We start from the raw sequence: 13,925 nt of genomic DNA on the forward strand, positions 1-13,925 counted from the left end.
TTGGCCTTGCAGGCGCTAATCTCCCAAGGCAGATGTGTCAATACGTTGTCAGTTTACTGTGACTGTGCCGCTAAGAGGCATGATAAAAATACTAAAACCAGCAGGACTTCAAAGCAACCCAGTTGCTATATTCATATATATTTTTATGTGCTGTATATCAGAGGGAAGCCGTGCGATAGCTCTGCACATGTCAGTGTAACTGCAAGTAGGTCTGTTGCACCTTGATGGAGGAGACAGGGTTTTGACACAACCAGAGATGCTATGCTAATCCCCAACAGAGAGGTCATTTCAAATGGCTGGAGCACGCTCGCTCCCTTCCCTCCCTCCTGCCTTTGAGGCATTAATGGACTTTTTGCCTGAAACTGGAGCAGAGAATTTCAGAGAAAACGTCTCTGGACCTCCTGAGATTTTACATAGCTTTCAATGTAATAACATTTACTTTAAGAGCACTGCGAACTCTCTGAGGCGAGCATTTTCCACAATTAGTAACTAGTTTTTCAATTCCCCTCCCAGTTTTTGAGAGAGCTGGGAAGGGAGACTGTGACAGCAAAATTAAATGGAATAAACACAAAGGGAAAAGTCTATTGTGTACTATACAAACTATGTAAACACCCCTTAGGAAGATCAGCCTTAACCATTTAAGTCAACAGGAGACACCAAACCCATGGTCTGATGACACGGTCAATCTTTAGCCAGGTCACAGTAGGGGCAGTTGGGACATTAAGCAATGAATGGAGCTCATACAGGTCTCTGACATTTTGTACTTGTTTGCTTACTAAATGTAAGCATTTACTAAATCATTGTATCTTCTGAGTCACATTCAACTACTGATCTCAGCTTCTTTCTACACATTCAGTCAGTTCCCAGATGTATTGCTCTTTCAACATGTCAAAACCCTGTTCCCTGACCTTGCATCTCTTATGCCACCCATCCTGTGCTGTGACCATCTCCTGCTTCATCTAGAGTAGGCTTTGCATGGCTTCTCTCCCTCTCTCTCTCTCTCTCATCTAAGCCTTTGCTCTACCCATTGTAACCTCTTTACTGACATACAGATGGACCTTTTACACCAAGATAGCGAGGAAATCTTTTATCCTTGCTAGCACAACCCTCTTTGTTTCTTCCTACCCTTCTTCTACCTAAACATCTACCTGTCTTTTGTCTTTCTTCTGGTATCACCTTTCTGCTTCCTCCTCATATTGCTGTCTGGGGTAGAGCTTCAGCCAGTCTCTCTTCAGCTCCCTCCTTAAAATGAGTTACCTTGCTGTCATTTCCGAATGAGTTCTGGTGATAGATGCCTTTAGTCAATCAGGTCTCCCCGTGTCCATATTTGCCTTTGCCTGCCACTGAAGGCTCTGTAGGTCTTACCTGTTTGGTTGGTCAGACAGGGAACCTGGAAACAAAATCAAGTTTCATTGTCTGGATTTTATTTCCTTAAAAGCAAGGGGGAAATTTGTCTTGAGAATCTTTTTTAAAGGGCTGCTCTCCAGATCTGCACAAGGGACACTAAATCCCCCTTACACAAAATATCCTTAATTGCCTCTGTCTTGCAGGGCAGAGCCACCAGCACAACATGGCTGTACAATCAGACACTGCAAGTATAATTACCTCCTGTATGAGTAAAATAGATAGATTATGGTTCAGTTTTCCAGCATGTTTTCCCTTGAGTTAAGCACTGCCCATACTGCTGCAGGGTGTTACTTCCCAGCCTGTCTTGCTCTTTGGTGCACAGTTTGGTGGGGCAGAAAGTATCCAGTGCCCTACCGCACCAGAGCCTTCAAGCACAGCCTGAGCTTACAGATCAGTACCACTGAGAGCAGCTCCGATTTAGCAGGCTCTCCGCTCCATTCCTGAAGGGGCCTTTCCACCCCACTACATCCTCAGCACCCTCACTGATGCTGAACAACAGGCAGAAATGCTTAGGAAAGTCATATAAGCCTAGTTGATGCAGAGCAAAATTATGTAAGTAGCAGCAGCATGCAAAACTTCAGGGGAAGTCTCCTCTCTTCGATTATCATGTAGGAAGCTAACAGAAGACTGTACGGTTTCCTAGGCACAGCTACCCTTATTGCTATTTTAATCCGGTGTTGAACGTCTTTCCAGGGAGAACAGATAACAGGATACACTTGCAGACTGCGGTAATGCTGTCCTTGTGCCTGCGCTTTTCCCCAGCATATTTCTGATATAGTTTTAACAGTGACTGATACAGACCCTTGTGAAAACTGGCCCAATGATTTAATAGGCAGTAACATCTACGTTTCTGCCCTCCCTAGACAAACTCCTGACCCAGTTGTCTCTCACCTTATTACACACAGAATCTGCTTCCGAGATCCAATATCGTGAATGCATGTGACCAGATAGATTTTAACCCCTAATGATTCAGACAAAATAAATTGGGGGGGGTAACATCAAGGACTTTTGTCTTTATTCATTCATGTTACACTTTGCAATTCAAGTATAAACTAAGGGAGATAATGTAAATTGCGCTCCTTCAATTTGAGTGAGGAGAGTGACTCAGAGCAGGCTCATGCTTTCCTGTCTTTTCGTATCTTCAAAATTACATTTTATATTCAAGCAATTAATATTCTGGGTCCTACAGATGGCTCAGAAAGAGAAATGGGACAGTTAGAAAGCCCTAGGAGAGACAAAGGATCTTCTAAAGATGGCCCAGGAATTTCAGGATTCCTACCTTTTTCGTGCTGTCAGTTGAAATCAGGGGTGGGGGCAAATTTTGTGCAATTTCGTCTGCTCCTGAAGTTAGTAATTGAAACTCAGAAGACACCTCGTGTGATTGATGTGCGGCAAGATGGTATGAATTCAGAGCCTTTTCCTTAGTGCTGTGCCATTTAGGTACCTTTTGAATGTTAATTTTGTATCTTCAGTCATCATAGAAACCAAGAAGGAAAACTGAAGGAAATTAAGCAACATGTCCAAGGCTAACCACGAAGTCAATACCAAAACAAACTAGTATCTGTAGCTTGTTGTCCCAATGCTTCACCTGTCCAATGCCTTAACAGCAGCTCAGTGTTTCTTCCTTAAGGATTTTCATGGCCCTCAAATTGCTCCTTTAAAGTAGTTTCAATGTATGCAGTATTACTTTTCCAGATGAACACTTACACATACCTATCAATCTATATAACTTGTAACATAATAATATTGCAGAGAAAATCAAGGTTTAAAAGAAACATTTAAAAGTCTGGCAAATAACAAACCGCCTCTTTTATGTCTTCCGGTTGATCATGGATTCATCTAACTGTGTCACTAAATGTTTTGTGAGAGCAGATTGTTGACAGCACTTTAGATTTAGAAATGGCCTTCCATTTATAGTTTCCACTTCTGGCTGAAACAGGAATGCCATAATTGGCTTTTTCGCTTAGCACGGAAGGGATATCTCTCACTTCTGCTGAGGTCAAATAATGCAAACCAAATATCCTTTCCCACAATACATTTCTAGTCTTTTGTTCAGCTGTAAGCTCAGACCTGTTAATGTTGCCTCCTAGGGCTCTTGTATCAGGAATATCGAGATAAATCTACACGCCAGGAGATTGAAACCAGACGACTGCAGGATTCACAGACAGACCCTGAGGAGAGTTCACCCAGCGAGGAAACCCCATCTGAAGCAGAACCTACAAGTACAACCGAAAGTAAAGCCCCACCACAAATCAGTTTGCTGAGGAACTCCAACTCCAGGTTCAACTTATGGCAGGATCTTCCTGAGATCCGGAGCAGCGGGGTCCTCAGCATCCTCCAGCCAGATGAGATCAAACTGCAGGAGGTAATGGGGGAAGGTGGAGTGTTTCTTAACTGGGTTGCTGCTTGAAAGAGTGAGAGTGAATTAAGTCGATCAATCAAGATTTTAAAATGAAAAGCTTCATAGCAGTCACAGACAAGCCTTGCCCTGCTGAGTACTTTTCTGTGTTGCACTGGTTAGCACCACTCACTCTTTTTTTGAAACTACAGATGTTGTTCTATATGCTATTACTGCTGGACATTTCTGTAGCAAAAAAACCCTTTTTTTCCCTTTTCTGATTCAGTGTTAGGAGCAATTTACAACGGAAGGGAGGGATAATGAAGAGGCTGTTGCAGTAGAGCTTTTGGTTCCCAGTGCACATTAATCCTCTTCTGAACTTAGTAGCAGGATACATACTTTCCACCAGAAATCTTAGAAGAATCCAACCATTAACTGTAATCTGTTTTAAATATGATGGCATTAACGGAAAGGGAAGAGATAGAGATTGATAAGCTTCCTTATTTTTAAATGTTGTTACTTGGAGTCTTATGCAAAACAGTAAAAAATAACGACAAGTATATTTGCATTTTAGCCATACAGTGCAGTGACATCACTGTTTAAGAGTCATACGCTGTTAATTTATAGGGCTGCAACAAACAGTGAAAGGAGTAGGTGGGGGTAGCTGCCTCATTTAATGAAAACATCAGTCACACAACAATTTACAACTGGTTGCTATTTTGGATAGTGTGGGGAGTGTGAGTGCTCTTTGTCAATGCATAGCACTGCATTTGTAGCCAGCAGTGGAGACGAACAAGCCTTGTTTAATGTCTGGTGTGCATTGTAATACGAGCAATAGGCCTTCAAAGGCTCTATCCTGTGAGTCCTACTATACTCCTGTGCCAGGATTGCTTCTGGTGAGACCGTTGTGGCAGTGTATCTGTTCAGCCCTGGCTCATGAGATTGTATCCAAAGTGCTGAAGAACATCTCAGGGTGTGAGCAGTTCCCCCTAAGTTTACTTGGATTTGCACAATCAACATTTATGAATCCCTTGTGTATACAGTGCCACCCTAGTCCTGGCCAAGGCTGTAGCTTCACTGTTAGACTGGAAAGGCTCATCTTGTGAACTGCAGGGGTGTGATGAGCAGGGCTGTGTTACTTACACCCTTAGAGGAAGGGACTGGTGTTTATACAGGGTAGCTTGGGCTGGCAAGCACAGGCTGTTAGTGTGTCAGGGTTATGGCTGAAGGTGACTAAAATGATTTGTTGCTTTTCCATGTTCTTCTTCTGCACTGGTTATTTCCATATCAGATTTGTTCTGTTTACCTGGCAAAACACGGTACTTCTAACTGCCAGCATTACAAACACAATCTGGCATCTGAAAAATTACAAGCTTTTCTTTTTCTTTCTGCTTCAAAATGAAGAGTCTTTTACAGAGAAACATTCACTTAAAAGTTTGCATTATAGATTTCAAAACCTGCCATTTCTGTTGAATTACGTTCATTACCTGTAGGTGTTTTAAGGAAAAAAATCTCTGTGCTGCTAAACCACAACATTAAGTGTGCTGAATTTTCTTCTCACTGCTTAAATAACAAGAGAAATAAAGCAGATGGAGATGGGACAGTGCTGCCTTAAAGAAGTGCTGTGCTTTCCCCTGATGTTAGTTTATCAGAGCTGAAATTTTCTTCCTGTTTGTTCTGGGATTAGCACAGTAAGAGATTATAAAATTGCTCAAAGCCAGAAAGCTGTGAAATTGGCTGAACATTGAATAGATAAAGTGGAGAATTTGCTTTGTGAGGAGAGTCAAGGACAGAAAACAAGGAGGGCTGGAGAAATCACTGAGGCAATTAAAGAGGTGATGTTGAATTCAGCCTTGCTATAAGCAAGCACTGCTTGCTCCTGCAGTGCTGGAACTGTACTTACGTTGGATATGAATTGGGAGTGTGAGCTGTACATGAGGACTTGATTAAGTGAATGTAAAGTGTTCAGCTTCATGAAGGAGAACTGGAGGAATTTACCTGAAGTACATGGCAGCAGAAATTCTGGAGTAAATGTCTTAAGGACAAAATTGTACCTTTCTGACCCATTTTATCTTCAAAGCTGTGGTAAACACAGAGACTAGAAGAGCTTGCAGCTTTTCAGCCAGGAAAAGTAGAACAAGAGTATTATTTAGACCACAGGGAGGAATACCAGTACACAAATGGAAAGAAAGGTGAAGCAAACGCCCCTGTTCACAGCTGAGGAAGGGAACACCACCATAGCTGTGATGGAGCAGGGCTTAAACAGTCGAAGTTGTTCATCTGCAGTAATCTGCAAAACGAGAGAGACAAGAAGAGGAATCTCATCTTTGTTATTGGTGATGACAGAAAATGACTAAGCAGCTTATTAATACAAGATAAAAAGACACAGGTGGTTTTCAAGCATCAAAACAAGAAACTTGACTGGAAGAGCAATGGATGCATGGAAAGTGTCATGGAAGACAATTTGTCGTTGTCCCCATTGCAAAAAACGAGCCAGAAAATGGAGTTTCAGGAAAGGAAAAAACCCAAAACCCAAAAACCACATCCACCCCCCAGCAATTTCAGCAAAACAATGTTGCAGCATGGCCCATTAGCCCCGGGAACTCAAACAGAATTCAGGCAGCAATGGCTTGCGCCACACCAGCCTTTTTCATCTGAAGCGAATGTGCGAGTAGCAAGATGTAAAACAACAACTGGAAGTGTCACAAAATTGTGGGTGCAAATGCAGAAAAAGGAAGACCAAAAGAAAAAGCAAAAGACATGTTACAGACCACAGAGGTCAGGGAAATACAAAAATTATGTGCTACTGGAATAATTATCAGAAGTTACTAAGTCATTGATAGGGTAATTTTAATTATCCTGATCTCTGTTGAACATCAAACACAGCAAAACATGAATCACAGAGGGGTTTCTTTTAACTCTCTAGAAAATGTAATGATGCAAGAACAACAAGCCAAAAGAAATGCTGTTTGGGTTCTGACATGGAGTCAACGTGGAGGAAGTGACAGGCAACATGTATGTAGCAGGAGGAAAAAGTGACTAGAGAGAAAACACACTGCCTGTATTACATGTGATTTAGGTTAAAACAAATTCTGTCACCAAGGTACTAGGCTCTGAAGAGGTAGTGATCCAGAGATTAGAAGAAACAGCATTTAATCAGTGAAACGTCTTTCAGCATGAACATTAAATTAGATATTGATAGGGCCAGTTTGTGGAGTGGCTCTGGTTTATTCCTCTTTCCCAGTTCAGTTCTCTACCTTTCAGTTTGTCCTTGTTCTATTTACTGTATAGTTTCTTCATTTTGTCCTTTTCTGCTTGCTAACTGTATTGATTTTCCTACACCATGTTCATCTTCTATGTTTTAGTAGATTCCGAGCTGAGCAGAACTCGCCCAAAACAATTTACTAATAAAAATAGTTTAGCAAAGCATTCTCAATCTTTGAACTGAACCATTTTTGCTGAGATGTATGAGCTTTGATAAAGTTTTTGCCAGGGATTATTTGGATTCAGGTCACTTTGGTGTTAGAAAAAGGGGCAGAGACAGACTAATCTGCACCATGTGTCATGGTGTGAATTTAGATCAGAGAGCTGCTGCTCTGAAAATGTTCTTTGCTCAAGCAAAAGAGGGACTTGAACCTGGTTGTGCACACTGGTGACATGGCCTCTGTGTGGAAGAGCGCATTTGATGGGTAGGCAGTCTTTCTCTCTTGTTCCGTTTTCACAAAAACGTCCAGAAAATATTTAATTTCCTTTCATTCTTTGTGCAAACCTTAGATTTCAAACCTCCAGAGAGCCCTCGTGCTGGACTTACTGCACTTCTAGCAGGTGGATGTCAGACTGGTCCCGTGAAGGCAACCAGGTCTGAGAGCTGGTCACAGCCAATGCCGTGGCATCAGATCAGAACAACATCCCTCCTAGACTAGACCAGAATTCCCCCTTCTTACTTTGTGGTTGACATGAAGAGCAGGGCCATTGGGAACAGATGTTTCCAATCTATGCAATAAAACACCATATTGTCTCAATAGGAATTTAACCTGTAGGTTTACTTGCTCTTGTCTTTGGTGACTCTTATTTTTTTCTCCTTTTTTATCTTCTACATTTCCTTCTTCCTTAGGCTTCACTTCTCTTTTCCTTTTTTAGTCTCTCTGCCAAAACATAAGCAATGAAAATGTTTAGTATAGGTTTTATGTGACTATAAGATTTCATGAAGTTAATGACCCAGAGGACTGATGGAACAGTATTGGTCATGTTTCCAAGAGATAGTTTCAGACTATTTGTAGACTCAGGAAGATAGTATTACATCAATTGACATTTAGTTCAAATTTTTTTCTAGTTATTTTTGCAATTCTGAGACCAGCAGCTCATGCTCTTTATTCTAGTGACTGCTTAGAGCTAGCAACGTTCAGTTAGTCCACAGAGATCACACCATCGCATCGCATGGTTGGATGTTTGGTGCCGGTTTAGGAGGTTTGCAGCTCATACTTACCATTCCAAAGGGAAACAGCAGTCTGGGCTGCTTGGAGTAGGTACTTTGGGTCTGCAGAGGACCAGCTGGATCTCCAAAGTAAATTAAGAAACTTGTGCCTTGCACATGCTGTGAACACTTCCAGAAGTTTGTCCCAATCAGTGGAGATGTTCTTTACTTTCCTAGCATCTCCTTTAAATCAGAACCTTGTGCATTGATATTTTCACTATGGATTTCATTATTTCTTTAGTATGGCTTGCACTCTGCACGTGCCCATGCAGGTCTAGCACCTCCCACTATGGTGAACAGTAAACACACACAAATTAATTTCTCCAAACATAGGCAGAGAGGCTTCTGCAGATCAGGAAATAACCTTCTAGATGAAGCAAGTTGTCTGAGGATTTAAAGGCTATGGTAGAGTGGCAGGTCTTGATCTTGGGTCTCATGGCCATCCTACGATCAAACCTGGCAGAAAAAATTCCTGGCTTGGAGTGTCTGGAAAGCTGCAGTGCAAAATGACTGGTGGTATCATTCCCTAGGATATCTGAAAGGGATAGACTGTCCCAGCACATCCTGTCTTATTCTTTGTTATATCTTTACCTGTTTCCACTTCTCTCATGTATCAAATAAAAAGGTACAGTTAAAGCTGTAAGACGTGCATTTAGGACGTAGCCCGCCATGCAGAGAGAGAGAGGTAGGTTCTCTCTCAGCTTCACCGGGTGCCTTGGTGAAGCTGTTGGGAGAAGCCGAGCTGATACTCCTCCACTTTTCTCATTGGGCGTCTGGCCTTGAAAAAAGAAAACATCTTCTTATTCCTTAAACACCAGCTGTTCCACGTACACTGACCAAGTACATTCATTTCTACCCACACCATTTGCTCTGTCTCCCTTCTGGGGGCTGTGCAGGCACGGCCTCCTTCTCTGGTGCAGGAAAGGACCACCTGTTTGACCTAACTGGCCACTGGGAATATTTCCTAGACTACCAACCTTGCAAAGAGCTGAAACATCACTTCAACTGGTATTTTAGCAGCTCTGGATTGAGTAAGAGACCCTTCTTGCTGCGCCCGTCCTCCCAGACCTTGGACTGCAGCAGTGTCAGGAATATAACGCAGGTTTCTGTACCTCAGGTTCTTCTGTGATGCATAGTGATATTTCCAGGAAAAGGCCAAAGAATTTAAAATAATTTCTTTAAAAAGAATAAAATAAAAAAACAACCCCCCAAAACCCCAACCAAGCCACAAGACAGATCCCCAGCTAATTTGAAAGATATTTTTCCATATGCACAGCACAAAAAATACTGCATGTACCTGCTGCTCCATTGGATCTCCTTGACACTAGCTGGGCCCCTGCAGCCTCTGAGAGCAGCAGAGCTCAGGGACTTGCACCCACACTGCCTGGCCAGCTCCCACCCTCACCAGGGTGCAGAAGAGGAGCTGTGGGCAGTAGGGGAGCTTGGGCTCAAGGGTCGAAGCAGCTTTCAGTTCAAGGAAGCGAGACTTTCACTGAGCTACCAAAAGGTTCCTCTTTCAGTAGTGGCAGCATGGGCCAGCCCCAGGACAAGGAGCCCAAGACACACCTTCATCAAGAGATGTCTGAAGGATCTAATGATTTTTCACTGTGTTGAAGCCCTTGTGAGAATCTTCGGTTAATCTTACTTCAACTAATGGATTCAGTAGTGGTGTAAATAATCAGCTTTTTTGTCTACCTCTGAACAAAGACAACTAAGTCTTACCTGGAGAGTAAGGGAGCTCTTGTGTGGTAATAGTGGACTGTCCCTGCAGCACCTGCTGTAGGCAGAAGGCTTTATATCCTTGTCTCATTATCTTGTTTTTTATCTCTGAACCAAATGACCAATTTGTCTTTCTGCTTCCTCAGACCATATCCCTAACCTGAGGAAGCCAGGCTTTGCTCCAGAGTTTTCTCTTATAACAGGAGAAGCAAGGGCTGAAATCTGAAGATTATTTATGACTTATGGTAATAGTTAGGGACTACTGTGTCTTGTCCCAGTCCTTGGTGAACTGGGTCAGAAAAGTGTATGGCCAGGGTTGACCAGGGAGCCTCACGTGGACAGTAACAGCTGTATTTTGTTTGGGTCATGGAAGACACAGGGGCTTGAAGCACCACAGCTGTGTGCTCTGTATTAGCTCTGCCCCAAGGAGCATGTCACACACTGGCACTGCAGTGTGCTGGGTGCTGTACATCCCAGCCCCTACACCATGGCTTTTCTAAAACAAGAGCGTAGACTGTACAAGGAGACCCTCCTGGGTAGCACAATAAGCCACAATGAGCAGGGCAACAAGCCAGCGCGGTCATGATCAGCAGGGGGTTGGAGGGTTTATGGGGGCTGCCAGAGGGAACTCCCCGAAAGGGAGATGAAACTGCAGGACTGTGACAAGTGGGCATAGAGGGGGCCAGTGCCTGGAGCAGCCTCAGGTTAAGACTGAGTGACACTAGGAAGGAAGGAGGGAGCCCATGAAGTGCTCTTTATGTGTGCATGTGCACAAAATCAGACTGCTTATATATAATGAGAAAAAGAGATAATTCTGCTGGAGAGATTCAATGGAAGGAAATGTGGTCAAACAACTTAGGAGAGAGACAGAAGGAGCCAGGGCTGATGATTGAGGGAGGAAATCTTCCCCATTCAAGTCACTATCCTGTGTAACACATGGCAAAAACCACTGCGTGCTTACCTCTCCCCGTACTCTGGGCCTGGAGGGTGGGTGCAAGGTCCATGACTGTGTGCAGCACAGATGTTCTCATTAATGTTATGTCTGCCTCTCTATAAAATTAGAAGGTACCTGCTGATTTCCTTCTTTGGGATTCTCCCCCAGGCCATGTTTGAGCTGGTTACTTCCGAAGCCTCATATTACAAGAGTCTGAATCTGCTGGTTTCTCACTTCATGGAGAACGAACGTCTGAAAAAGATCTTGCACCAGTCTGAGGCGCACATCCTCTTCTCCAATGTCCTGGATGTCATGGCTGTTAGCGAGCGGTAAGACAACTGCTGCTGGATTTTTGTCCAGCTGAATGGCATCACTTTAGCTAACCTCATTTGTAGAGGGATGGAGGAGCTGACTAGGGGCAGTCTGTTACCCACTGTCTTTTCAAAGAGCCTGTGGACACATTCATTGCTTTGAACCCCAAGGGCTTCTTCTGGGAACTATCTGGGACAGACAGGTCCCAATTAATATGAGTGCTGGGTTTCTCATCTAGCTTCCTGTTGGACCTCGAGCAGCGGGTGGAGGAGAATATCGTGATCTCGGATGTGTGTGATATTGTCTACCAGCATACAGTTAATCACTTCTCTGTGTACATCACCTACGTCTCCAACCAGACCTACCAGGAGAGAGCTTACAAGCAGCTTCTGTGAGTTCCAGTGCTTGATGCTAAATTATTTTGCAAAATTGTATAGGCCACGGATTTAGCTGTAATTTTGATATTTATGAGAAAGGGCTAGATAGCACAGAAACAGGATTTCCCACTTCACTGATTTTTCACTGCACCTATAAAAAGAAAACACAATTAAAAGGTTTTAATTGTGGGGTGGGGTGATATAGTATGTAAGTAACATACCAAGTAAATTCAGAGCCAGCAGTTCCCAACTGTGGGAAATATTTATGGTGTACATGGGGACACACACTTGTGAAATGTATGGTTTTTTAAACTGCCAGTAGAGGCAAGAGATTAAAAGGCCAAGAATATAATACAGCTCTCTGACAACAAGAACAGCCACTGCTTTTACCGAGCTTCTCAGCAAGGCATTTGACCTTCCCAAAGTTGAGAATATTTTTTTTTCCAGAACAACAAAGTTTTCTTAAAAGGAAAAAAAAAAAAATCCATTTTCTTCACATTCTAGTGTTACACACACAGATGTTACCTAGGCCTGAGGATGTAATCCAAGATATTTTTGCAGCATTTTTCAAGTTTAGGAAACCTTTTGGCCCAGTAGGAATACTCTTACACCAGCTCAAAACAAAGAGTGCCCTACAAGCTTGTCTTTGAGTAGGTAAATTAATTTTTCTTTAGTTACAATATCCTGGATTCTTTCAGGACAGCCCATTGCACATGCAGCACTGTATTTCCTCCCCATAGCAGCAGCTGTTTCAGGGGAGTGTTACAAGCCCTAATTCTTTCCTTTCTCTGCTCTCTAGCTTTTGAGGCAAAAAAAAGCCACTTCAAGGGACCTCTGTTGAGCTTGGCCAACTGTTCTCTCCAAAAGGAGGGTACTGCAGGGTTTCCTTGAGTCAGAGTTGAGCAGTATAGCTGCAGAATATCAAGTTTGCCTAGAGCCATTAGCTAAACACTCAGAAGCAAAGCAGCAATAGGCTGGATTACTTAAGCTTGAAAAGGACCTGTTGGAGATAGAGGTATTCCTAGATACAAATTTAGAGGGCAGCATTTTTTTCATCTGCAGGAGAACCTAAAGCAAATTGAAAAGAATAGACTCCCTTCCACAGGCTCCTAGTTAGCACAAGAATTTTGCAGCACTTGGCTGAACTCGAAGCCTGAGGTGTGTCGCAGTTCTCCCCATTTGGCTGTTCCTCAGACACATGCAGGTCCATTCTGCTGTGGCTCTGGTGATCTGCTGCAGCAAGTACCTCCATCATACGAGTACCTGCTGCAGCAAGGAGAAACACTTACAATGGCTTATCTTGGATTGTTGCGAGTCACACACAGTAAAGACAGGTTTTGCATAGTTAGCAATGTCTTCTCATCCATGCTGGTACTGCTAGCTAGGACTGCAGCAGTGCAAGTCTTCCTCAGGGCCCCACAGTTGCCAAGAGGCGTTGTCTTTGACTATGGAAGCTGGGGCTTGTGAGGCTGCTCTCTGCAGCTGTGTCCATGGCCCAGCAATGCCCTCATCTGCTGCAAACACCATCAGGGAAGGCCCGGGCATGGCCCGTGCCCTTCTCAGGCCAGATAATGATTTGCATCCTCCGGCTAAGCAGGCAGGAGTAGCCAAGCTTGAGCTGTTTTGTGGCTCGTCTTGTTCTTACGACTGTGTGAATTTCACCTTGTCACAGAGATCCAACTGTGTAAAAATATATAATTATGCCTCTGACTCATCTACTTGGACACACACCCCATTCACACACACCTACGCACACAGCATATGCTGCTGAGCTAGATGTGCTAACACATGTGAACACTACCATGGCTTGTACATTAAAAATCTATTTTTTCCCTCCCCCAGCACTATAACTAGTTCTAGATTTAAACTAAAATACACCTAGAAGCATTCAGTCCCCTCCTCCCCTCTTTTCTGTTATTGAGAGAGGCCAGGCAGATGCTGTCTCTGGGACCAAGCTGCTTTTGGGTCACCAGCCACATACCAGAGTTGCAGGCAGGGTAGCACTCAAAGCCTTCACCTTCCCTCTCTCTCCTCCCAGCCAGGACAAGCCAGCTTTCCGGGAAGTGATCTCACAGCTGGAGCTGGATCCCAAGTGCAAAGGCCTGTCCTTTTCTTCCTTCCTGATTCTGCCGTTTCAACGGATCACTCGGCTCAAGCTGCTGGTGCAGGTAGAGTTTTGCTCTTCTATCTCTCCCAAAGGTCTTCTGGATCACTCCTGGAATTTTCCTTTCCAGCTGTTGTGAATGAGGCTTAGATACAGCCATGATCAACCCCAGAGCTGGAAGAAGCCTTTCCACAGAATCAGACATTCTCAACAACTATAGAAAAAAGATTTCAGTCACTCAGAAATCATCCCCAAATTAG

General features: G+C 43.5%; 1 protein-coding gene across 1 annotated transcript in view; it reads left to right on the forward strand.

The window, feature by feature from the left end:
* The window catches only part of NGEF (neuronal guanine nucleotide exchange factor), a 39,382-nt gene that overhangs the window by 15,750 nt on the left and 9,707 nt on the right, over window positions 1-13,925 (forward strand). Inside the window, exons 5-8 of the mRNA XM_075509175.1 lie at window positions 3,498-3,772; window positions 11,041-11,201; window positions 11,423-11,575; window positions 13,600-13,729. Coding sequence (XP_075365290.1) covers window positions 3,498-3,772; window positions 11,041-11,201; window positions 11,423-11,575; window positions 13,600-13,729 — 719 coding nt within the window. The remainder of the gene's footprint in view (window positions 1-3,497; window positions 3,773-11,040; window positions 11,202-11,422; window positions 11,576-13,599; window positions 13,730-13,925) is intronic.

This window comes from Mycteria americana, chromosome 7 (genome assembly GCF_035582795.1).
Source record: "Mycteria americana isolate JAX WOST 10 ecotype Jacksonville Zoo and Gardens chromosome 7, USCA_MyAme_1.0, whole genome shotgun sequence".
Taxonomy (NCBI): Eukaryota; Metazoa; Chordata; class Aves; order Ciconiiformes; family Ciconiidae; genus Mycteria; species Mycteria americana.